The sequence below is a fragment of the Malaclemys terrapin genome, chromosome 3 (assembly GCF_027887155.1).
Source record: "Malaclemys terrapin pileata isolate rMalTer1 chromosome 3, rMalTer1.hap1, whole genome shotgun sequence".
Taxonomy (NCBI): domain Eukaryota; kingdom Metazoa; phylum Chordata; order Testudines; family Emydidae; genus Malaclemys; species Malaclemys terrapin.
Window position 1 is genome coordinate 89,905,318 of NC_071507.1, and position 26,921 is coordinate 89,932,238.

General features: G+C 43.5%; 1 protein-coding gene across 1 annotated transcript; it reads right to left on the reverse strand.

Annotated features, from left to right (window-relative positions):
* Positions 1-109: 109 nt before the first annotated feature.
* On the reverse strand, positions 110-15,774 carry ACAT2 (acetyl-CoA acetyltransferase 2). The gene is made up of 9 exons (XM_054022065.1): positions 15,618-15,774; positions 13,161-13,295; positions 10,601-10,782; positions 8,779-8,896; positions 7,585-7,728; positions 6,147-6,269; positions 4,812-4,966; positions 1,291-1,401; positions 110-362 (listed from the first exon to the last, which is right to left on the reverse strand). The coding sequence occupies exons 1-9, from the start codon at positions 15,673-15,675 to the stop codon at positions 195-197; spliced, it is 1,194 nt and encodes a 397-aa protein (XP_053878040.1). The 5' UTR covers positions 15,676-15,774; the 3' UTR covers positions 110-194.
* Positions 15,775-26,921: the final 11,147 nt, after the last annotated feature.

Here is a 26,921-nt window from a genome sequence, read left to right on the forward strand (position 1 = left end):
TTTAGGGGTGTAAGTTCTGTTTATCACATCCTCCCTGCTAAAGTTAATTACTTCAAATGACTAACTTCAATCATTTTAGTAAGTTTACAATTTAGACAAACTAAGTGAATTAAGTAATACCATAGTTTTATTAGTAAGCTGAAACCACTCTATAAATTGTTGTACATTAGCAGTGAGAAAAGACTGAACTATGTTCATCTTTCAATGCACATAGCTATTCCCATCCCCCCTCCAATACAAAGCGCAGCAACACCACGTTTTCCTGCTGTTCGTTCCAGTGCATACAGAAGCGTAACAAGAATACGACAACCAGAGGCACCCAGAGGATGACCAAGGGCAACAGCCCCACCTTCAATGTTAACCTGAAAAATAAAATCAGCCTTATTTGTCATATGGATAATTAATAAGAAAGAGACAAGGTAGGTGAGGGTACTCATTTATTGGTTTAACTTAAGTTGGTGAAAGGTAAACAAACTTTGGGCCAATAAAAGATTCCCTCACCTACTTTGTGTGTCTCACATAACCTGGGACCAACATGGTTCCACCACTACTGCAAATAAGAAATAAACACCCTTCCAATAAATTGATAGTTTAATGACTGGTAGTTCAGGCTTTATTTCCTGAAATATTTTCACTAGCCCTTCCCTCTTTCTTGAGGTATTTTCTGGACATATGTGCCACCACATGAAAGAAAACAGTCACTGTCAGGTGTTTAGACCACACTGACTAGTACGAAAATAGTGAGCACTTTCCTTTTAGTTCCAACAAACACCCTCCTTATACTTAATGGTCTTACTTCCCCTCTGACAATGGTTTGCAGAGTACCTTCAGTTCTCAAATGATGCCCTGAATTACATCAGTACATCTTTGTATCCAGGCTACCTTTGCAAAGGAAACAGGCCTAAAAAACTGAGTTTGAAGTGCAGGCACAGATGCTATCCAGAATTACCTAAAGATACTCGCAGTATGTAGACGGTCAGCATAACTGTTACAGGAACTATCCAAACTTTCTAAGATGATAGCATACATCGCCTGCTGTAGCAGTAAAGCTCATGTACAGTAAGATTAAAGGCCACTGTATGCTTTAGTACAGTGGTTCTCAAACTTTTGTACTAGTGACCCCTTTCACATAGCAAGCCTCTGACTGCAACCCCCCTTATAAAAACACTTTTCTATGTTTAATGCCATTATGAATGATACAAGCAAAATGGGGTTTGAGGGAGAGGCTGACAGCTCATGACCTCCCTCTCCCCCATATAATAAGAATTGCTGGGTTTTTCCATTACATACCTTCTCTGGATTCAATTTCAGTTCTTTAGCTATTACTACAGCTAGTGATGCAAAGGCTTCATTAATTTCAAACAAGTCAACTTGGTCCAGCGTCCAACCTGCTTTATCAACCTAGGAGATAATGTTAAATATAATTGAAACACAGAGACTGGACTTTAATGGCTTCTGGAGGGCCTTTGTCCCCTCACAACTTACTCTGGTTTGTGACTAGGGAGAATATTGTGGCCTAACACTCTTTTCTGTAACTTTTTGCTCATTACCTACAAGTTTAGTGATTAATCTAAATGAGGCAAGAGATATCCAATATCCACTAGCCTATACTTGATTACAAAATGTCACTCTTTGAGGCAGTTGTGTGTGAACGATTTCAGTAGCTCTACAGTAACCCCAGCTGTAAGCTGTTTGACATAGTGCTCACTGGGTTAGCTCAGGGAGCCACCTGTGACAGAAGAGAGAGGGAATTGTTGAGCTTCCTCTTCCAAGCTCCACTGGTATTAGCTGTATTCCAGGAATCTACCTGTAAATAGTGCTGTTAATAGAAATATAGCAGCACTAAGGGATATTTTATTTTAAAAACATGCCAGTTTTGACAACCCTGCACATACTATATCCTGGATATTTGAAAATATTTTCTGCTGATATTTTAAGGGAGAAATGAACTTTACATAGGAAATAATTACATGGACTATGGAGTGCTGTGAAATGCACCAACTTTTTTCCTTGTTGGCTTTCTCTTAAAAGTAATCTTGGGTGCCATAACCACAGTAGGTCCAACATCCAGAAAAAGGGAGATAAAAACATCTTTAAGACAAAAGCTTTTCTGACAGCATCACTTAATTTCTAAACTCGGGGAATTTTTTTTTTTTTTTCCTGCTTCAAGAGTCTCTAAACTAGGAACAGGCCTGGCATGTTTTATGGAAGTCCCCCATCCCCAGTTTACCTTGCATCACTGTTGAATTTGCTTTATCAGCTGAAAATGTTTGCTGCAGTAGCATTTCACAACCATTTGTATTCCTGTATCTCCTCAGGTATACAATCAAGGCTCAGGACCCCATTTTACTAGGTTTTATTTAGACATTAATTAAATGACTCCCTGCTTCAAATAACTTGCATCTCTTTAGAAACTATTCTGCTACTGCAGTGCTAATATGCAGGGATCAGTCACTGTTTTTCTATAATGCACAAGTAGCTTACAAGGTCCTCAAGCTGATATTCCTATCAAATAGGCATAGTGACAGTTTAAACTTGTAATAGTTACAATGAAAGGATCTGGAATGTGCTTGTTTTTTGTAATTTACTGTATGGCTATGAAGTGGTAGACTGTTATCCCCTCAAAGCTGTTCATACACAGACAGTACTTTGTGTTCTTGTGTTAGAAGCTTTAGTTTCTTTTTCCATTAAATATTACACTTGGAGGGTGGGGTGAGACAGTAACAACCTCCACAGCTCAGTTCTGCAGTTTTCGAAGAGTACAAGTGTAAAGTAAGAGGATGGTACACCCCAGATCTATCTACTTTGGAAAATAAGAGACTTCACCTTCTGCAGCTTAACGTCCCCCAGACACAATTCTGATACGGATGGGCTATTCCGCCTCCTGTCTACAGTCTCCAGAGACAGTTCAAAGCTGTAGCACAGCTCATGCTACCCACGCTCCCTTTTCTGGCCTGCTGTCCGATCTTCTGCCTTCAAGTGATGAATCACCTTGTGCCTGACTTTTCTTTGCCAACTTATTACATGTTTTTACAGGTAGCAACATGCAGCCTTTCTTCTCCCTCCTGGATCAGTGGAGTGATCTCAGCTACCTGGAGCCAGTATCACAGCACCTCCCTGCCCCCTTCTCAGGCATGGCAAAGCTGTTGTGCAAACACTGAGCTAAATCCAAGCAGTGTTCTATTTGGAAAGCAGCTTACAGGCTCTTTGGAAGATGAATTGGGCCCTGCCTGTTCTCATTCAAACTTTGCACTACCAGGGCATAGGTCTTTGAGTCAGACAGACATGTTGGGTTCCCTCCCTTGCTCCAGGAAGCTATGACAAACAGAACAGCCTGATCTGGAGATGCAGAATGGGGAGAGACTCCAAGGATGAGTTCAGCCAGGCAGCTTAGTGTGAGTCCTGGGTCAGAACAGGACCAGAAAGAAAAGCCCTTAAGGGACACCAGGTCCTTGTCTCCCCCCAGCCCCAAAGTCTTAAAATGGGTCCTAAGTTCCTGAGGGAGAAAAGCAAGACTCATGTTCAGCTCCTTTCCATCAGGGAATTCCAAGGAGGAAACCCCATCCCGCAGGCAAGGGGAGTGACACCCTGAGGAGGAGGCCATTAAGGGAGAGATATCCAGAGAGCTTTGCATAAAGTAAGATGCAAAATGGCCACAGCTGAACAGCAACACCTACAAAGTGGGTCAAAAAGGAAAAGGTTTAAAAAACCTAAGAGTCCTCTGATGCAAACACCTCCTAGATGGATCCACCTATGCACTATCGAGGCAAACAAGGCATCAGGTGCTCCTGTTCCAGATGGCATCAAGGTGCACTCCAAAAGACCTATTACAACTGCATAGAAAGGGCTCGTGCTTCCACTACAGAAATCTGCAAGGCAGCAACATGCCCATCAATTAACACATTTATCAGATGCTATGAAATGGACTTTCTCCAGTAATAGCATTGCCATTTTGGGAAGTTAACCCTGAGGGGTCTTCGTATCATTCTGTTTTTCTCATCCCTCCCTAATTCTGTTCACTGCTCACTACTTCCCATATGTATCAGACCTGTGGAAGATGCTGAGCTGCACAATGTTAAATTTCTCACCTAATTATTTCCTTTCTGCTAGCAGTCTCTCCCACAATTCTGTCCTCCCTGGGTGGCTTCAAAGTCATTGTTACTAATCATACTCAACACGTTTTTACACAGCTTTGGAATGAATCGTCTGGCAACAGGCCAGAAAAGGGGGCATGGCTAGCAAAGGCTGTGCTACAGCTTTGAACTGCCTTAAGATATTACTTCATCCACCTTGTCTCTCTAGAACCTTGTCTCTCTGCACAGGATGGGAATAGCCCATATGTATCACAATTGTGGGAGATACTACTAGCAGAAAGGAAATCAGGAAAATGTACCTTTCCTGATATTTCTAAGAGGTTACCAAAAAAAAAAAAAAAACAAAAAAAAAAGAGGCCATAAACCCAATTAAAGAGAACCTTTGTTGTTTAACTTAACAGTAACTCTTCTAAAGGTGAAGCTTTGTGTATGACAATTGGGAGGCATTCCATAAACTAGGCTCGTTTCTACTTTTGACCCATTTATAAACTTCCCTGAAAACAACAATACAGATACTAGCCCTAGCAAAAAAGAATCAACGCTTCACATGTTCTCCTGCCTTTTAAATCTTGTTTGTCACTGTCTCCATTATAGAATTGTTTGGTGCTACATTTTTGGCATTTCTTTGAGAAAAACTAAGTCTGGACAGTCAAGGGGAGACATGTCTTAAACAAGTATTTCAAAGTGATCAGTAATGTTTCTTCTGATATTACTTACAGCTTTCTTTATTGCTGAGATAGGTCCTACTCCCATGATGGAAGGGTCTAAACCCACTTGAGCCCAAGACACAATTTGTGCCAAAGGAGTAAGACCTCTTCTAGCAGCTTCCGACTTCTTCATAAGAATGACAGCTGCAGCCCCATCATTCACACCTGCAGAACAATCACAATTGTTTTCAGTTTATTATTTTCAGACACCTACAACTGTGATTGTGTTAAACTCTTCACAGTAAGCAGATCATAGAATATCAGGGTTGGAAGGGACCTCAGGAAGTCATCTAGTCCAATCCCCTACTCAAAGTAGGACCAATCCCTAACTAAATCCCCAAATCGCCCCCTCAAGGATTGAACTCACAACCCTGGGTTTAGCAGGCCAATGCTCAAACCACTGAGCTAGATGATGGGTACCTCTCTGAAAGAGTTAGTTTAAATTATAGGTTTCAGAGTAGCAGCCGTGTTAGTCTGTATCCGCAAAAAGAAGAACAGGAGTACTTGTGGCAAACGAGAGTACACAGGTTATAGATATCGAGGCTGGTGTAAGTCAGTATAGCTCCATTGGTTTTGGTGGAGATATGACAGTTTACATCAGCAGGCCAAAGGTTACTCAGATTAGGCGCATAGATATTTACGTTGCGGGGGGAGTTATGTGATGTGTACTTTCTGTAAGTGATGCTGTGGAAGCGAGGTTTTAATGAGAGAGTGGAAAGGAAAGGGTGACGGCTGTGCTGAATAGATTTTGGAAGCACGTGGTAAGCATAAGAGGCAGCATGGAAGAAGGCATTAAGACCACCATAGAAAAGTTTAGTTCCATGATAATGGCGATTTTTTAGCGTTGGGTGTTTGATTTTCCTATTTACGATCTATGGCTAGTAGTGAATGTGCAGGAAGACCACTGGGGTCCTCTAGAGGGCTTGAAGAGGAATTCATTTTACATTGGAACAAACAGAAATACCAAGGTAAGGAAATGAAAAGGGGAGGAATACAGGAATGATCTAAATACAGTTAGACTAAGAAATAGAAGCATGAGGGACTAGGGAATGTGGACGCTGCTGAGATATGTCAGTAATAAAAGCACCTCCGACTTCATGTCATGACAGGCTGTTGCGGGTTGAATTCTGGCACTGATGCAAAAATCAAGTCTCCACTGCACAACATCTCGATAAAGAAGTATAGCAGGGAGAAAGCGCACACGCATATGCAAGTTCTTACATGTGCACTTGAACTCAGTGCTGTATTTCCTTGTACAGTAGCACACACTGTATATTTTGCAAACAAAATCCTGAGCTGCTTGCAATTGCTGGCCTACTGCATTTTGTTTTACCCATCTACAAACCTGAGGCATTAGCTGCAGTTACTGTCCCAGTTCCATCGGTCAGAAAGCAAGGCTTTAACTTCGCTACTGTTTCCAAGGTGCTTCCATGGCGAGGATGCTCATCTGTTTTAACTTCTACAGGACCTGCAAAATGGTCAGACATGAATTTGAGATCAATTCTGTGCAATTTTACATTTTTAAAGCGGTTCTAAATGGACAAAAATAGCCTCTAGAACAAAGACTACAGAGAGTAACTTCTAAGTAGTGGCCACTCAGGAATATTGTACACATAACTGGGAGGGAAAAAAGGAGTGAGGAAGGGATGTGTTTAATTTTTCCAGTTCATAACTGTCAGGGTTATAACAACAATATACAAGAACTTCACGTTTATATTTTAGCCCCATAACTTCCTTTAGAGGCCTATTTCCTTCCAGGTGCTGGTAGCAGTATGTAGGGCTACTTTACACCTGGGCTTTCTGAAACAAGCCCCAACTGCTAAATTTGCCTGCCTGTTCAAAAGCAATTCTCCTATCTGCTATTTCCTAACCATCCTTCTGCTAGGCTGGCTCTTTTGGGAATGGATACTTGTAGGGTTCTTATCATTTGAGAGAGTCAAGCTACATTAATATTATCCAGGAGCCTTCCATGGTTCAGCTTGGGCTTTTTCTTCTTCCCTTTACTGACTGTGCAGTTAACAATCACATATCGTGCCATTAAGCTAACTCCAAAGCTATTTTACAAAGTCCATTAAGTGCAAAGAAATGCTATGATATGCTCTGGGAGTTCTTCAACAGACAAATGAATGTAGGGAGTGTGAGTTTAGCACAAAAGATGTGGAACTCTCCCCCCATTCCCACCCAAAAGTGGATCCCGGAATCAATCAACTGTCAAAGGGCCTATCTATACAAAGAAAGGCACCCCAAGATTTAAAAAAAAAAAAAATCTGATAAACAAGATTAAGAAAGTGACAGGCTTGTAGAAAATCCACAAGCTACTGAGTGTAACAGAATGACTCTCTAGGTTATTTTCATTGTGTCTTTCACCAGTGAGGTTTATGCACTGAATATCAGGGTGAGTGTGAACGTGTTTTAAACTTAGAATAATATGTGTCTAATGTAACTCAGGACCTGATTCTACAACTGGCTCCATGGGGGCAGGAGCCCCATTGAAGTCAGGGGTCCACCTACAAAGAAGGGGTTGTAGGATCAGTAACAATCATATTTCATATATTTGCTGAGTTACATTTGGAAATTCTGAACATACATCAGTGTTCTTCCACCTTCTCTCTCATTTAAAAGAAATCAACAATGGGGGAAGCCTCACCCTTTGTTAAAGATTGAAAAGAGGAGCCCTCCTATCTGTAAAATAGGTTTTCCACAAAGACACCATTCATTAACTAGAAGGGACAGTCAGTACCAGATACTCCAATGCCAGCTTTTAGTTATTTAATTACACACACCTTTCCTAGAAGGCACAAGAACAGGAACAATCTCTTTATCAAAGTAGCCAGCTTTCTGTGCACACTCTGCCTTGTTCTGTGACTGTACAGCAAGTTGGTCTTGTTCCCTTCTGCTAACTTGCCATTGCTTGGCCACATTTTCAGCTGAAACAAAACAAAATACCAGTTTTAAGAAAAAAATAGATCTTTTACTATTAGCAGCAAGTTTGCTAAGTCTTAAGTTAAAATTCCAGCATGCCAATTAGACAGTTTGCTGGTAGCAGTCAGTAGTTAAGCTTACAGAACAGTGTTCATTCTGAGCTCCTGTTTTCACTCCCTCATGACTTTCTGCTACATTCACTTTTGGGGCTGAATATTTCCATACTTGATCTCCATGCAGAATCGCTTTAAAGAAAAAATTCTGAGCAAGCAAAATCAAGTGTTCATTATTGCTCTGGACAGTTGTGTTCAAATATCTCTGCAGCAATTGTACACTGGAAAGACTGTACTGTAAATGATACACTATTTTCATAATATCAGAGGTTGAAGACTCATTACCTCTTTCAGTGCAGAACTGTTTCCTACACATTCATACATGTTCTCCAGTATTCTGTCCTTGTACTTAGAAGTTTGGGGAAAAGGAATTTAAAATCTGAATTCACAGAGATTAAATTTTAGATGATATCTGTTGTAAAGCATTATATCATTATCTGATATAGAGTATTATGGGACAACATGCTGAAGAGAGAAACAGGTAAGGCAGACCAAAAAAAATGTTTTCCCCACAACTGACTTTGTTAGCTCAGATAGTAAGTATCCTTTCCAAGTCAATTTTGTATTATGGTAACACGCAAAAGGGAAAATGAATGGGAACTTGTAGATATAGTCCATTTCTTAACTATTGCTTAATTTCTATTGCCTTGAAGTATATTTAAATCATACTTTAAAGTTTCCAGAATTTGTTTATACTGCACTCCCACCCCCTTGCTAATTTACAATTAACTCTTCAGAACTAGAGTAAATGGTGGATTCTCTGTAACTTCAAATCTTTAAAACAAGATTTAAAGACTTCTGTGGTAAGTCCGTAACCTCTGGCTGAGTTATTGGAGCGGCTGCAGGATGTTCTGTGGCATGTAATGTGCAGAAGGGCAGATTAGATAATCATGATGGTCCCTTCTGACCTTAAAGTCTTGGAGTCTAACTGCTACTACTTACCTGTTATACCCATGTGATACTGGTAAAATGCATCTGTAAGACCATCACAGATCATACTGTCCTGCAATGAGGCCTCCCCCATTTTCACTCCAGCTCGCATATGAACTAAGTGAGGAGCCTGTAAATAAGATATTTTGAGAGAAATTTAGAAGTCTAAATGGTACGGTTAGTTCTTCCCAGCAAAGCCCCATCTCACATCCAATCCCTTCATCAAAAAGTCTGACCTTGATCTGATGGCCAAAAGGAATCCTCTTCCAGTATAATGAATAAAAGACCCCCAGAATAACCAGCAAAGGAGGGGCCACCCATTAGTTTTGGGTTTTTTCCAACCACCAAGAGAACTCTCTTATTCTAAGGTTTTCAATCTGAAAGCGAGTCAGCAGAAGGCACTGGGTGGCCCTTGGAGAACAACCAGTTCACATATGAGAAATGTAGTCTTCAGATTACTCCTGCACCTGGGCCTCCTGCAGAGCAAGAAGCAATACTGCCTTTGCCTGTTGCCAGGAGTAAACCATTCACTGTCATGGGGATGGAGGGAAGTTAAAAAAAAGGTTTGAACTATAAATTAAAACACAGTGTAATCAGTCTTGTCTCCAATGTTTCCATTCCCTCTCTGTTTAAGCCAGACATTGCATTTATAATTATTGTCAACTAAGGAAGTTTAAAAACTTAAGACACTCTAAATTCACCCCCAGAGCATGGCCATAGAGAAATAAGCAATTACATCAGAATTTACAAAGTTATCTTAATCTGTTTTCTATAATTACTCCAAATATATCCCCACCACCAAAAACTATTTGTCAGTATCTATCATCCTAAATAGCAAAGCTCAAAAAGAAAAAAGGTTGTCAAGTAGTCTAGCTTCAGTTCAGAAGGATTCATTCTGATCAATCAGGGTTCATATCAGCACTAGTTTAATTTCTACTCACTAAGGTTCCAGATGGTCCCATTTAAATCAGATTACTCAGGTGAGTAAGAGTTACAGGACTGGGCCCAAAGGGTCTGATCTAGAGCCCAACAAAATCAGTGAAAAGATTCCCATTGATTACAATGGGTTTTGGATCGGGCCTTAAGTGAATCTCTCTTTGAATTTCCTCTTTCTATATTTTAAGCAGGAACACTTAATAGATACATCAATAGTGTACACAATATTATTTTCACATCACGTGCAGTCTCATAACAGGGTCATTTTATTAGATCTGTCATACTAAAATTCCTAAATCACATTTTGAATTTCAGTAAAGGGTTAATCCAAGTTATGGACCCCTACAACTATATCCTGACTTTCATTTTATATCATTCATTATATATACATGTTTAATAGATTATATCTAGAAATATTCTCACTAGGAAAGAAAAAAATAAAAGGTTGCTCAAATGGATAGTTGGAGGATACTAATGAAGGAGAAGAAATTCTTGACAGTATTGAAATTTCAAAAGAAGCATTTAAGGACAACTCTGCCTCACAATCACTAAAGAGGTATTGGTTAGGGGAAGAGGACAAATACAATAGATGTATTAAAAAAGACATCTACAAAAGTAGTGGTAACTTTTAACAAAGTTTAATCTGCAATTGAAAAACAAAAACCTAAATCAAAAAAATAAATGAACAACAAATACATAGGCAAATTCCATATTGTTACTCACTTGCAACCCCAGTTGAGCTCATTAAGAGTTCCAGGTGCCCCAAAAACAAAGGAAAAGTCCAAAACATTTCCTCTCTGAAGATTTTCCTACCAGATTATTCAAGTTTTAGAATCAAATAGTAAACCTGAAGTCACGAGTGACCCTTTGTTATTGCCAAAAGGGACTATTGCCTCACCTTGCTCATGTTTTCCATGCCTCCTGCCACCACAATGCTGGAATCTCCTGTCAATATGGACTGAGCCCCCAAGCATACTGCTTTCAGGCCTGAGCCACAGATCATCTGACAGCTCCAAGCTGGTACAGCATATGGGATTCCTGCACCAACACTGGCCTGCCGTACAGGATTCTGACCAGCACCTGCAAGAATTACAGATCATTCCCAGTGATGAATGGCAGTTAAGAGGGGTTATCTAACTGAGCTCCTATTGGACAAGAGGAAGAAAATTACAAGGTCTTTTTTGCAAATGGGATAACTCATGGGAGTTCTCCTGCTTTCTGACACCAGAGGATTTTGCTCACATGACTTTCATGGTTAGAAATGAAGAGCACTCTTCCAAGTGGGATTCTGTAGTTGCCTAAAGTGATTTCTCAGATAAGATTTTTTGTTTTTTTAAAAAGAACCCTCACGCTCAGCTTAATTTGAGCAATAGCACATCCATCACAATGTGCTTTAAGGATTTGTTGCAAGCTCTCCCCATGCACTGGTGTTGTGATTCCCTTTGAAGAACTCACAGCAGAGCAGACAGAAAACTCTATTCTACCGTGCGCTGCTGCGGTCTTTGTCAGAGAGGGCTTTATCTACACTACAGACACAAGAGTCAGGGGAACCAGTTGCAGTTTATAACAGACAGGACTTTTGTCATATTTGGTCACTGGATTATATCTTTGGATATGACAGTTTTATTTGCTATTTGTAGCAAAGACAGGTAAAAGATTTGCAAAAATAGATACTTCCACACTTTGCTGTAAATAATTCATATTTACAGCCTACTTTCCATTGGTTACAGATTTCAGGCAAATGTGTGACTTAACTAAACTATTTCTTTTTTTTAACTAAACAGACATGTGTCATTTTATTTATTACTAGCTCAAACTTCTTGGAGATTCTACACGACAGTTAAGAATGGCCAAATATTACCATATACCCCTTAGGAAATGGATAACGCTCAAGCATACAGCAAGAGTCATAAAAGCTTTCATTCTTTGCTCTGTAACCTCTGATGGTGAGAATGGAAGTATTGCATATTACAGAAAGCATTCTTCAACTCCATGTCTCCAGGCCAAAGCAGTGCCTGCTCTTTTGTATAAAAGTCACTAATAAAAGAAGAGTGTGCGCACCCTTCAGTGAATTACATAATATAGGAGACAAAGAATTGAGCTCTATTTTAAATTAAAGAAAACAGATAAAGGCATGTGTATTAGAATTTATAGTTCAAATAACCCAAAGCCATGTAACGCTCTAATTAAGAAGCCATTAAAGTGGTCTTCTTCTTTAACAGCTGCATTTCCCATCAGATCAAAATAATCTGAAGTTTCTCTTTATGGGATTTTAACCCAAGGATTATTTCTACAGCATCACAGGTGTATATATTGCATTACAGACAGATACAATGCAGCTCTTTGCCCTGGGGAGTTTCTAGTTAAAGTCAGACTTAACATGGCAAGCAATGATTAACAAGGATATGAGAGGAGGCTGGTTACAATAATGAAAGGTGACAGTGTGTGGTTAGTGTTACATACCCACTTAGATAATTCCTCTTTGGATTAAAAGAAAAATAAGTTAGATATCTATGGCTCTATGCAGAGTGTCCAGAATGAAGGTTGGGGGTAAAGTCAGGATCTGCTTTCTTCAGTCCTTAAATGCCAACAATGTTAATCAATACTATTCTTAAAATGAAAATTTTAAAATTAACATATTTCAATGGAACAGTAAAATTGGGACTTGATTGTATAGCAGAGAACAAATCCCATCAAATATCATTACAATATTCCACTAGATCAGGGGTGGGTAAACTTTTTGGCCCGAGATCCACATCTGGCATCCAGGGCCATGAATGTAGGGCTGGGGCAGGTGCGGGAGGGAGTGCAGGGTGTGGAAGGGTGTGCAGGATGGGGCTCAGGGCAAGGAGTTGGGGCAGAGGAGGGGTGCGGGGTGTATGAGGGGGCTTAGGGCAGGGGCTTGGAGTGCAGGCAGGGGGCTCAGGGCAGGGAGTTGGGATATGGGGTGCAGGAGGAGTTCGGGGTGCGGTCTCCAGCCCGGCGCCGCTTACCTGGAGCAGCTCTGCGCGCACCGGGGCCAGCTCTGCGCGCTCCCTGCCTGCCTGCCCTTGCCCCGCGCCGCTCCTGGAAGTGGCCAGCACCACGTCCCTGAGGCCTCTGGGGTGGGCAGGGCAGAGGGCTCCACGCGCTGCCCTTGCCTGTGGGTACCTCCCCTGAAGCTCTCATTGGCCGTGGCGGTTCCCCGTTCCCAGCCACTGGGAGCTTCGGGGGAGGTACCCACAGGCAAGGGCAGAGCGCGGAGCCCTCTGCCCCCCCTCCCGTATGGACTGCAGGAACGTGGTGCCAGCCACTTCCCAGAGTGGCACAGGGCCCACGGCACCGGGCCCACAGCACCACGGGCGGCAATCCCGCGGGCCGGATTCAAAAGCCCTGAGGGGCCAATCCAGCCCGTAGGCAGTAGTTTGTCTACCCCTCCGCTAGATAGTCTCTCATCGTAAAACTAATTCAAAAAATACCTGCTGTCAAGACTTGTCCAAATATCACCTCAGACACTTCTTCCGGATTGACATTTGCCCTCTTCAGTACTTCTTTAATGACAATAGAGCCCAGTTCATGGGCATGCATTGTGGACAAGGCACCATTAAAGGAGCCTACATAAAAAAACAAACAATTAATTAGATTTTTATGTCAGTGTCATACTACTTTTTTTCTTTTTTTTCTTTTTTTTTTTTTTTAATTCCAGGACTCCAAAAAAGAGATTCTGAGAAAATATTGCCCAGGATTTCACTTGACGACTTGAAAGAGAGAGAATTAGTTTTTGCCTTTAGGATTCATTTTGCTCCTTCTCAAGTCAGAGTCAATGGAGGAGGAAAAGAACACAGGAAATAAAACATCTAGTTTACATTTGATCAGAGCAGCACAACAAGAACAGAAGGAACTCAAGGGTGATATTCAACAACTAGTGCCATTACCTAATCTAGTCTAATCTAGATTTTAAAACATGGTACATCAACAGAATATTTGAATTATTTACCCGCTAAAGGGCCTTTCTAAACCCATGTTTCATTCTGTCTAGTGTTCTTTAGAAGTACTATAGTGCTGTGGTGTGTCATAAAGTCTATCATGCCTTTCTTTTAGTTAATTCTTTGAGGGGGAGTTGAAGTTGTAGGGGAAAAGTAAGGTTTTAGGAGTATCATTTCAACTGAATACTATGTTGGGGGGGGGGAGGGGGAAGGAAGGAATGCAATTTCCAGACTGAAAAAAAGTCTTCTAGGATCACCATTTGATCTAGCCAAAAATTGTGTGGGGAGCTTAAAAATTTAACTATATGACCTAAATATCAGCAAACCATAAAATACTTTTCCAGGCTACCATTCCTTACTGTGTCCTTAGAATCCCCCCCACATATACTCGAACTAGTTCTATTTAGGGATCACGATCTACTTTGTTTATATTATTTTCTCACTCTCTCAAAAAAGGAGATGGGAAAAAATCATTAGACTATCAGAGAAGTTTACATTCTATTTGGAAAAAATCTTTAATTAATCCATCCAGGACAGAAAGGAGAGATGGCTGGTATACAACATTTTTATGTACTTTAATATTATTCTGTCCAATATAGATTTGTTTTTTTTAATTCATTAGCCACACTTGAGTATCACCTCTCCCATCAGTACCTTGGAGGGGAAAGAATGTTCCCTCAAAAAACTACTTATGAACAATATAATGGTGCAGGAGTCAGAAAGAACACAAGATAAAATCTTCATAAATATTTATGAAGTAGTGCTCAAGGAAATTCTAGACAGACTGGACACATTTTATCTCAGTTTACCAATACCTTAAACAAATGGCTATGGGTAACCTAACATTCTAAGATTAGCCTAGAAGCATAATAAAACACTTCAAGAAAACAGACTTTACAAAGAGGATAAAGGTCAAGTCACCTTTATCAAGTCATCTGGTCAGGGGCCAGATGAGCCCCGACACTTATTCCTTCACAGAAGGAATTTCATTGAAATGAGAAAGCCCTTGTCCTTCTCTTTAAGTGTTTTTGTTTATACCGCTTAAATACTGGCTGGTATGTTATGTGCATGCTACCCACATCCTTGAATCTTTGCATCTTGTTTACCTTACAGACCTTCCCCTACAGAAAGGGCTGGCCTCAGGCCAAATGAAGAGGGATTGTTTGCTTTCCCTTTAATACAAACCATACACTAAACAAAATGAACCTAAGGTGCCACAAGTACTCCTGTTCTTTTTAAAATTAACCTAGTAACACATCAGCTTTGGACTCCCCGATGCTACTGAATGAGACACGTTACAGAGCCTCGGGCAGCAGCAGGTTATGGTTCTACCCTGCGTAACCCAATCGGAGAAAGAGCAACCACTGAGGACGGCGGCGAAGCAATCAGCAAACCTCCTTACAGCGTGGCTCTATAGCTTGTGTCCAATCAGTGCAAGGCAAGCGCAGGGCCTGGGAGGAGTCTCCCTTCGCCCACATTGATGCGGCAAGGATGGGAGCGAGCAACTCAGCAGCATCTGCCTTCTCCCCCAGCCCCATTCACAGAAATAAGAGTAGCAAAGGATAGTGCACGTCTATAGCACCCTCCGTCTCCAAGGCTCCCCAACGCACCCTGTAACCTATGGGCAGCACGCCTCGCGTGCCCCAGAAACACACCTACCTGGCTGCTGGGAGGGGGCAACAAAGCAGCACAGCGCTTTAAGCGACCCTCTCCCACAGCTTCCATCAGCGTACGCGGGGCTGCACGGCAGCCTCAGAGCGGAGCGCACACACATGCACTCACCCGAACAGTGCAGAAAGAGGAGCCCCCCGCAATCACACACGCGTGCAAGAGCACACAGGGACCCCCTGCCATCTGCAGCCGCTGGATCAACGTCCCAGCTCCCCCGCCTGTAGTTTCTGCGGGGGGCAGCGGGAAGGGATGGCTCTGCCGCACGATGGAGCCGCTTACCAACAGGGGTTCTTGCAGCAGAAACAAGCACCACCGCTTCCGAGCCTCCCGCGTTCATGGTGGCGACAGCCGGACTCCCACCGCCTCGCTGCTTGCCCGACCGACTCTGAGACTGATCTTCCTGGTCCTCTCCCTCCCGAGCACCTTTGGCAGGGAGGCGCTAGACTAGGGAAGCAGGGGCATCACATGACAGACACGGGGGAGGAGTATTGCCGTAGGACAGGCCACGTGACCTTCTCTCCTGTTTTTCCAAAAGGGAGGTGATTTGGCCTAGGGCAGGGGGTGCCCAGTTCATGGTCTCCTAGGACTGGGCCAGTCCGCACTACAGATAAAACTAACTTAGGGTAAGGGAGGCTGCTGATTGCTGACACCATCCTTGAAAGCTGTAGCGTGGGCTGGACCTATTTGGATTGCAAACAGGACTTCAGCCTTGCTACCAGAGACACAATCCTGTTCCATCTATGCTACAGTTATACACAGTTAAATATAATCCTGGCTTGGTTATATTTAAGTGTGACATAGGCCTGCACATGCCATATTAGCAACTCCAGTATTAATAATCATGAGTCAGGCCCTCAAAAGGGATGAGGTTGGCTTAAAAATCATGAGATTTAAAGCAAAAATACTAAATGTTGGTTTCTTTTAATTTGCCTACTATTTTTTCAGCTTTTAGGGTTGACATTTTCAAGCTTTTCTCCATAACCATAAAGGCTTTAGGCTTTTTTTTCTCCCCAATGAAAGCAGACATTCTTATATAATCACTTGACAATTGGGGCTGAGGCTAAACACCAAAAAAAACCCACCAAATATCATGAGATTTGTGATAAAATGACAGTTTGGGATGCAATTCTGCCTGCATCCATTCCAGCACTGTACTATATCATTGCAATTGCACTGGCTTTTGGGTACCAATCTCTGTTCCTGAAATAGCTACATGAAGTACTGGCAGGGCCGTCCTTAGCCATAGGCAGAACAGGCAACCGCCTAGGGCACCATGCTACCTGGGGGCACTGCTCTGCCCGGAGCCCGGACAGACGGGAAGCAGTGGAGCATTTAACAGCAGGGCTGCTGGGTCCTAGAGAGAGCCGAATGCAGCACAGTCTGAGGGAGGGGATTGGCTGCTGGGGTCTCTGGGAAGGGAAGGGGAGGGGTGAGGGAAGGAACTCACCTGTGAGTGTGACTCTTTCCCCCAGCGTGAGGTGAGGCAGGCTCGGCAGCTCTGGCACCAGTATCCTTTGTTGTCCCCAGGGCCGGCTCCAGGTTTTCTGCCGCCCCAAGCGGCAAAAAAAAAAAAAAAAAAAAAGCTGCAGCAGCACGATTGCGCCATTCCACTCTTCGGTGGCAATTGGGTGGCAGGTCCTTCGCTCCGAGAGGGACTGAGGGACCCGCCACCGAATTACTGCGCTGCAGACCCAGACGTGCCGCCCCGATAGCGGCTGGAGTGCCGCCCTTTGGTATTGGCAGCCTCAAGAACCTGCTTCTTTAGCTGGTGCCTGGAGACGGCCCTGTTTCCCACTTATTCTGTAGCTACATCTGTCATGCTTCCCCACTCCTTCACAATTCTGCAGTGCAATTTCCTTTGTTCCCCTTGCTTTTATCCATAATGGCTGTTCAGTAAAACCACTTTTCCCTGGATGATGGAATTGATCTGCAAAGGGATTTATTAAATGCAGCATTTGTCAGAGCTGTTTTTTAAAAGATATTTAAACCCACTTGCTTTACTCAAAGGGAATATATTTGTGCTTAGGCTTGTGCATCCAGTGTGCCTTCTTGGTGGCTAGTAAGAGGTAATAAGATCACAATTATTCCTTTGAGGTCATGGATTAGTCCAGGAAAGGAGAGACGAATTAGGTGGCCCATGCTAGGAGATTCCCTATGCATCTACCTGGAGGGGGGGAGAGAAGAGATGGAGGGCAGGGAATAAGTCAGTTCAGCCTGCTTATGGAGCTACAGCAATAACTGCAGTTGTGTATCCAGTTGTGTATCCCCACTCTATCACTGAATTGTTTTCTTCCTAACCAGGAGTCAGATTCTATTCTATTCATGTTCTTAAAACAATGCCCATCCCTGACTTATGTGAGCCCTGGGGCCTTGACAATTTGTCCCTTATATGGACTAACCTCATTCCTTGGATTTAAAAGCAAGTTATGTTAAATGATCACATTAATTTACATTTTGATAAAATAGCCAAAGTTTTATGGGTGGGGCAAAACATAGGAATATTGTTAACTTTCTATAGCACTTTATGCTCTAAAAGAAGTTGGTGCCTAACTTCCCTTAGGCTACCACTTTTTCACAGAGGCTTACAAACATGCTTTATTTGGTTATGTTGACTGAACTGTAAAACCCAGCTCAGCCCTTTGGCCCCCACACCAGTCAGCTGACTCCTGGGACAAGGGACCAGGCTGGATCAGAGGTGCTGGAACAATTTTTATAGTGGGGTGCTGAGAGTCAGTGAACCAATCTGTAAACATAGGATGGAAACCACTTCAAGCCAGGGGGTGCGCACTTCAGCACCATGGGCTGGAATGGTGGTGGTGGAGGGTCTGGCTGGAGTAAGGGGACAAAGAGACTTGGCTGGGGTGGCGCATGACTACCATGATGGGGTGAGAGGCTGAAGATCCTTCCTCACTGGAGTGAGAGAAGATAGGAGCCCAAATGATTGGACAACAGTATACCATTAACATAAAATAGAATAAAAAATAGAAAAAATAATACATTTATAAAAAGTGCAAAACAAATTTAAAATAGGTTTCAGAGTAGCAGCCGTGTTAGTCTGTATCCGCAAAAAGAAGAACAGGAGTACTTGTGGCACCTTAGAGACTAACAAATTTGTTAGTCTCTAAGGTGCCACAAGTACTCCTGTTCTAAATTTAAAATAGTAATAATGAATAAAATACAAAAATATTAACAGACTTAAAAATAGTAAAATAATAAAAACTGAAAAATAAAAGAATTGTAAAATACATAAAAACCATAAAAGGGGAAATAAAATTAAAAGAAACTTTATATATATATATATATATATATATATATATACATAACAATAAAATAAAATAAAAAAGGAAATACAAGTAAAATATATTAAAAAGGTAAAAATATAACTATTAAGAAAAAACACACACACAAAAAGAAAGAAAAAAGAAGTACAATTGTAAAACCAAGGGCGAGAGTCCATGGGGCTTGTGCTCCTATATCATAGGTGAGGAGCTCTGATGTGTGCCCCCATGTCCCCCTCTCTGTCCCCCGTGTGGACAGGGCTAGACAGCAGTCTCACTCCGGCCATGCGGCCACCCCAGCGTAGGAGTGAGGGGTGGCGCCCTCTCGGGCTTCCGGACCCACAGACAAAGCCCGGGGGGAACCACTCCCATTTATACTGGACCCTGCGCTCCAGGGACGAGGTAGCTGGTGGACAGACCCCGCCGGAGCGGGGAATGTCCACAGGCGCCACTCTGCCTTGGACGTAGTCATCTCCACTTGAGCAAGCGAGACTCCCCGCAACTGCCAGGCACCTCTTCCGTCAGTGGACGGTGACCCTGACTCCGAGAGAGACCCCCGGGAGAGCGAGAGAGAGACGGGGTGTCCCTCGGCTGGGCCCCCTGGGGCGAGATTCAGCCCAGCCGCAGCAAGGTACACAAGGTACTAGGTGGAGAGGGGAAGGAGAGAGAGAGCCAGGCTGGAGGCCTCCGGGCTCTGCTCCCCTCTCTGCACCAGCCTGAGTCCCCCCACTCAGGGCTTTTCCCAGCATGTACCCAGCTCACCCAACCTTGTGTCATGGGTCCGGGCCAAGCCTTCGGAATGAGGGGAGAGAAAAGGGCAACGCTGCCTCTGCCTGGGCTGTGCAGGGAATCACCCCGCCCTTCTGGAACTACCTCTGGGGACCCAGCTGGGATTGTAGCTCATTGAGACTTCCAGAGCCTGGCCCCATTGCGGTCACTCCATGAGGTAGAACAGAAACACCTGCCTTTAAAATTCAACTGTATCTAGGGTGACCCCACCTGTATATCAAGTTCCGTATTAGAGGACACTGCTGCGGGGGGAGGGGGTGAGCTCGAGGGGGTATTTTGGGGGTGCTGGAGGGGTGTGTGTGTACTGGGAGATGGTATTTGGGAGGTGCTGGACAGAGTATTTGGGGTAAGAGCAGGGGTGCCTCTCGGGACCGGGGGACCTCCCGCAGGCATGCTGCCGAAGGCAGCCTGACTGCTGCCCTCAGGGCAACCGGCAGACAGCACCCCAGGCAGGTGCTTGCTGCGCTGGTGCCTGGAGCCGCCCCTGGTTGTCCCTCATAACGTCCATTCTTCTCCCCCCCACACCCCACGGAGCACTCCCCTTTTCTCCCCCCCCCCAAGGAGCACCCTTCTTTCTCTCTCTCCTCCCCTCCGGCAGGGCTGGGTTGAGTGAGGTGTTGGGGGGGAGGCTAGCTGGCTGCCTGCTGAGGAATGAAAGTGAAAGTAACTCACTTCCTCGGCAGCCAGCCAGGATTGGAAGGGTCACCCGTGGCTGGGCTGGGGATAGCCGGATAGCATGTGTGAAAAATCAGGACGGGGGGTTGGGATAGGGTGAGCAGATGTCCCACTTCTATAGGGACAGTCCCCATTTTTGGGTCTTTTTCTTATATAGGCTCCTATTACCCCTCCCCCCCCATCCCCTGTCCTGATTTTTCACACTTGCTATCTGGTCACCCTAGGTGTGGGTAATTGGTGCCTATATAAGACAAAGCCCCAAATATTGGGACTGGCCCTATAAACTCAGGACATGTGGATCTGGTCACCCTAGCTGGGGAGCGCGTCTCTCCCCCGGGCTGGCAGCGATCCATCTCATCCGGGGGGAGCTGCGCAGGGCAGGATGAGCTGCTGTGGCTCCATGGGTGCCCCGTCCCTGAAATCAGATGGTGTGCTAACTTCACCATGGTCCGTTGGGCTGGCGGTGGTGCCCATTGGCGTGTGATCGGACCTGAGGGTTTGCTGCTGCTGTTGCCACTCTGTACCCCAAGAGGTGGATTTTGGGATCCTGCAGTTTTCCACCTCTCTCCTCCTCTACTGCAGCTGTTGGTCCAGCAGGCTGGCGGGTGAGCCAAGCATGAAAGCAGTACTGTGTTGCCATTTAGATTGTCATTTAACAACTTTGTTTGCCAAAAATGCTTGCTAACAATCCCTGAATTCAATTTCAATATATTTTTTTAAATCAATATCTTAGCCAAAAACAGAAAATTAAGTTGTTGACAATTATTTGTGGCAAGTTTGGTTTGGGGCAGGGAGTGGGCCAGTTTTCATCAGACACACAAAAATGTTGACTGACTTTCCTATAGCCCTGTTACTGCTAAATAGAGCCTCCAACAACTGGAATATGCTCATCCCCTTACTAGTGTATAGAGCAGGGGTTGGCAACCTACGGCACATGTGCCAAAGGTGGCAGACAAGCTGATTTTTGATGGCACGCCGCGGCAGGCTGAGCGGCTCAGCCCACCGCCGCTCTGGGGTTCCGGCTGCTGCCCCATTGCCAGCCGGGGTCCCAGCCGCCAGCCCCACTCAGCGCCTGCTGCTGGGCTGGGGACCCCCAAGGAACCCCAGGCTGGCAACGGGCTGAGCAGGCCCGTGGCTGAGACCCCGTCTGAGCCACTCAACCTGCTGCCGGCCTGGGGTTCCATTCACTCAGCCGGCAGCGGACTGAGCGGGGCCGGTGGGGGGCTGAGTGGGGCCGGCAGCAGGCTGAGCAGGGCCGGCGGCTGGGACCCCGACTGGCAAGGGGCCGGCAGCTGGAACCCCAGAGCAGCAGCAGGCTGAGTGCTGCCAGCACCCCAGACTGGCAACGGACTGAGCCACTCAGCCCCCCCGCCGGTCCCACTCAGCCCGCCAGCGGCCCGCTCAGCCTGCTGCCGGCTGAGTGAATGGAATCCCAGACTGGCAGTGGGTTGAGTAGGGCCAGTAGCTGGACCCCAGAACGGCAGTGGGCTGAGCGGGGCAAGGATCACACTAAATTGATAAGATCTGCATTTTAATTTGATTTTAAATGAAGCTTCTTAAATATTTTAAAAACCTTATTTACTTTAAATACAACAATAGTTTATTTATATAATATAGACATAGAGAGAGACCTTCTACAAATGTTAAAATGTATTACTGGCATGGGAAACCTTAAGTTACAGTGAACTTGGCACACCACTTCCGAAAGGTTGCCGACCCCTGGTATAGACCATATGTTGTACTAAGATTCACTTGCTTTTTTTCCCAGTGAGTCAGTATAGCTTTTGCCAGCCCAGAGGTTGGGCAGCCAATGTCTTACATTTTCACAATGTTTTGTCCAACTTTCATAAAGTAAATACATGGTTAATATGAGTTAAAAAGGGACACTTCCTTGTGAAGAATCTGTGTAGCAGATCATGCTAGAGCTGTGAAAATATCAGTTTTTGATGGAACTTTAGAGGCAGTGATTTATCATGTATTTCTGGCAGTGCCCAAAATGTGCTGCTATTGCTAATGTCTTTCCAAACAAAAATGAGGCACAATAGGACTTCTGTAACATTTCTGTGCTACCTTAATCTTGATGAGATTATTCTGTGCTGACTTCATTTTGGTCACTTTGTGCTTTACCTAGGAGTAAAACTAGGGGTTATAGTTCCCCACTGCTTGGAAACCCAGCTTATTAAACTGGATAATGCCATTGATCTATTTACAGTAGAAGGTTGATATAGAGTTGTAACTAACATTAAGACTGATGTCCACTATACATTTAAAACTAAAAAGTGGCTTTGTAAAAATGACATGGGTTTCCAACTCTATTGTGTCTCAGTCAGGGTGGAGCGCCTTGTGAGGTTCTTCACACTAGCTCAAGGTCACAGTGCAAGAACCTAGAGAGCCTTGTGAAGCACGGTGATAGTTTTGATTTAAATGGACTTGAACTGTACGAAGAATTGAGGACACTGTCATCAATGTTGCCACATGCAAAATCGGTGATGGACATTGTACAGTTTATTCATACCAGCAAACTTGTTGACATATATCCTAATGTGTACATTGCCACTCGTATTCTACCGACAATTCCTGTAACAGCAGCATCAGGAGAACGGAGTTTCTCAAAACTAAAGCTCATTAAAAGCTATCTCCGTTCTACAATGAGTCAGGAATGCTTGACTGGTCTTGCTATTCCTGCAATCGAACAAGACATCACTTTGTCTTTGTCATACAATGACATTATTACTGCTTTTGCCAAAAAAAGCCAGAAAGATTGCTTTTAATTAAAAACAAATCCTTGTTTCAATACCTCTTCATATAAATTTCCAATAAAATGTTGACAAATTAAAAAAATTATATTATTTGCATCATTCTGTCAAATCAGACTTTTTTCTATAGCGCTACTTCTTTAGTGCTAGTCCATCAGCATTACAGTGTGCTTAATTAAGTTAAACTGGGTTTAATAACATGCATTTGGCAAGTTTTCCAATACTGTAAGCTTATGTTTGTGTTGTTAAGAGCAAGTCAGGCACAGGGGCACCAGTTTAATAATCCCGCCTAGGGCACCATAAATCCTAAGGACGGCCCTGAGTAGCCCTTGAAAGGGGAAGAAGTGCTCCCAGTCTCTTCGGGTTCAGTATACGAGCTGCATGAGGAAGCCAGACAAATCCCTTGAGCAACAGAATGTTGGGTGGGCAGAGAGGAAGGCATACCATATGTTCCCAAGCATCTAGAGATTGAAAATATGAAGGGTTCAAGGTACAACAGCTCTTCCTTCAGGTGCTTCCTCCTTGTTGTATGACTCCCCTGACCATGTTGGCCGGGGCAACTGGTCCCTTAACAATGATCTGTTTAAATTTGAAAAAAAATGTATTTCAGTTTGGGGTCCTTTAAAAGACCTGATCAATAAGCAATTATTATGCCTACCATCAGATAAGGGAGAATTATGATTACATACTTTTATGCCAAACAGGATAGCTAACCTTAGAAAAAATCCATATAATTCCTGAGACACCATAGCATCTGCAGCAAGAAGTAGTCTTCAACATCTTTTTACAGACCAGGAGGGAATGACTAGTGTGGACATTCAAGGGTAGCACATAACTACTATACTCATGCTTACATTATCATTACTATAATTATCAATTGACTATTAATATTTGAGGCCTCGCTGCAGGTGCACAATCTACAGTCAATCTAAGATGAACTTCTGGTATCATTAAATGTTATTTTTAGGAGTTCAAAGTCAAGACAGGGCAGTAAATCAACAGGACTGCTCACCCCAGTAAGCTAGCCTGCTGCAGTATTTTTCGTCTAGCTGCAAGCAACAGAATTGTTTGACAGCCCAGAACAGAGAAAGTTACGACAGTCAAGATGTGATACAGCAAGGGTCTCAGTGGTGTTGGTGAATTTTATAAAAGTGTTCCTACCAAACTTGCAATATCCTAACTCTGATCAGAGAATAACTAGGATGGGACCCAAATTCATAAAAACAATGCTCAAAAGAACATAGCAATTGCATAAGACAATTATGAAACAGGTAGGTTACAGATCAGAATAAGTCAAACTGCAAAAAAATGATACCAAAAAAGTACATTCAGCGATTTGGCAGGTTGTGGTTTGGATCCAGCAGTTAATGAATAGTGAAATAGTGTCCAAAGTTGGTACATTTTCCCAGTACTTGGAAATCTCATTCATACCTGACAAATCCAATTGGGTAAGTTGGGGACATTAGTTTGGAATGGAAGCCCTGATCCACAAAGATACTTAGACGTCTAAACCTCAGATTTAGGTGCCAAAGTCTCAGGTTTAGGCACCTAAGTCCCTGTTTTAATCTCCACTGAACTGCCACTGAACTCTGTAGGCACATAAAGTCATTCGGTAACTATGTTTTCAGGGTAAATGTTCCCTGCCACCCACATTTTTGTCTCTGGGCCTGCGCAGTGCTTCCTCACTCTAGTCATCCAGTCATCTATCTCCTGCATAAGCCCCAGAGTGATTCACACACAGAGGAAAGATAGACGTTTGCCTAAGTTGCATATGATGCCTGATTTGGTAGGCCTGCTCAGAGGCCACCTACCAGACTGGGTCCCATTTACAGTCAGGTTGCCACCAGAGGAGGAGGTGATGGTACTGCCCACCTTATAACTCTTAGCCTGGCGGCTAAGGCACTGGGTTGTGGGAGACTCTGCTTCAATTCCCTTCCCTCTGCCAACATGGGGAAGAAAGGATTTGAATAGGGGTTTCCCACCTCTCAGACTTTTAACCACCGCACTATAGGATAGTCCGATGTCGGAATCCCTCAGTCTCTCCTGTTGAAGCTGTTCCACAGTAGCTAAATAATGAAAGAGAACTGGACCCTGGATTTCCCACTTCCCAGATGGATGCCCTAACCATGGGACTACAGAGTCATTCCTATTCTTTCTCTCTCTGGTCCAATGACTATTTAAATATTTATCCACAGTGGAACAGTCCTGGGGCCAGAGAGAGAGTGAATCTGTAGTCTAGTGGTTCGGACAAAATCTCTTCAGCAATGTTTGTGCCTGAAGATGGGGGGGGAGGGGAGCACACACACTCTTTTTCCCATTAAAAAATAATTAAACACACTATTATTCTTTGTTTTATATACAGATATACAATAATCTGAATCTTAAAGCTTTGCATTCATGCTGCAAAAATGAGTACCTTTGACTGATTTGAGAAAGCCTTGATGAAGCAATCTTTTCCACTTTTGCCCTTCCACATAGTTTGCGCACAGGAAGGCCTGATTTCACATTGTGCCTGGGCCTGTTCAAGGCCTATAGTGTATGCTCTAAAGTCTAGGGCAGGGAATACAGCTGAGTAAAATTTTTTGACAGAAACTTTCTTTAGTGAAAAATGCACATTCAGCACCACAGAAACATTTTGCAAATTCATGTTTAGTTTGTCAAATTGTTTTGGTTAAAAAACAAACACACCAAAAACAATTTTCCAAATAAATCAAAATGTTTTGTTTCAACATGTTTGAAATAAAACATTGCGATTTATTTATTCTAGAGGGCTTTTTGTTTTGAAACTTCCTTTGATTGTACTAAAAATTTGTTAAATGTAAAAAAAAAGTTCAAAATACAAATTAAATGTTTTGTTTGACCCAAAATAACTTTTTTACTTTTGGTTTTGATTTGACCCAAAACTATCTTTTTCCTCCCAGTTTTTTGGAGTTGTGAGTGAACAAAAAAAATCGGTTATTCACCCATCTCTAGTAGGGAGGCTGTGACATTCCTCCTTCAGATTTTCCCACCAAAAAGAACCCACAGATCCAGTCTGCAGTGCAGGGACAGATTCAGGCCATTAGACATAGCCTAAAGATCAAAGTGCTATCCCAAGGTAAGAGAGCCAAAATAAGGGTTCAAATTCCTGATCCTCGAATTATGAACTGATTGTATTGTGGGAGAAAAGTTTCTGAGGAGTAGGCAGGAATTCCTCTCAGCTATGAAAAGCTCAGGGTAAGCAACTAGCTTCCTTGCTGAATATAACTTAATCAGGGCAAGTGCAACTCATCCCCTAATCAGGATCACATAAAAAATTCTGGCTTGCTTTCAAATAAAAATCGTTGCAAATTAAAGCTGTGGGGGCTATTCTATGACTTAAAAAAGGAGCCTGACAGAAACATGATTTTATTCCTTAGACAAATAACTGTATATTGCAGGGTTGTTGTATCCATGTTGGTCCCAGGATATGAGAAAGAGAAGGTGGGTGAGGTAATATATTTTATTGGACTAACCTCTGTTGGTGGAAGAGATGAGCTCGGGGTAGTGTGAAAGTTTGTCTCTTCCACAAACAGAAGTTGATCCAATAAAAGATATTACCTCATCCACCTTGGCTGTCTCAAAAAATTGTACAGATAGTTGTGCTTTGAACTTAAACTGTTCCCCCAAAATTGAGACTGACTACAGCAGCAATTCTCAAACTGTGGGTTGGGACCCCAAAGTGGATCACCCCACTTTGATGAGGTCACCAGGGCTGTCTTAGACTTGCTGGGGTCCGGGGCCAAAGCCCGAGTGCTTCAGCCCTGGGCGGTGGTGCTCAGGTTACAGGCCCCCTGCCTGGGGCTGAAGCCCTTGGCATTTGGTTTTGGCCTCCCGGCCCAGTGCAATGGGGATTGGGCTTTGCCCCCCGAACGGGGCTCAGGCAGGCTTAGGCTTTGGTCCCCCATCCAGGGTTGTTTAGTAATTTTTGTTGTCAGAACTCAGAAGGGAATCGCGGTGCAATGAAGTTTGAGAATCATGGACTACAGTGATTCAAGACACCACTGCCCTTTTAGTTAGATGAATCATAATGGCTTGTGTGTGGTTTGTGGGAAGTCCCCAGGAAA

Coding starts and splice junctions, on each gene's coding strand:
- ACAT2 (XM_054022065.1), bottom strand. CDS start 15,675: ATGAACGCGGGAGGCTCGGAAGCGGTGGTGCTTGTTTCTGCTGCAAGA. Junction 7,729..8,778: donor GTATCACATGGGTATAACAG/GTAAGTAGTAGC, acceptor GTTTTGTTTCAG/CTGAAAATGTGGCCAAGCAA. Junction 1,402..4,811: donor TCTCAGCAATAAAGAAAGCT/GTAAGTAATATC, acceptor ATTATCTCCTAG/GTTGATAAAGCAGGTTGGAC.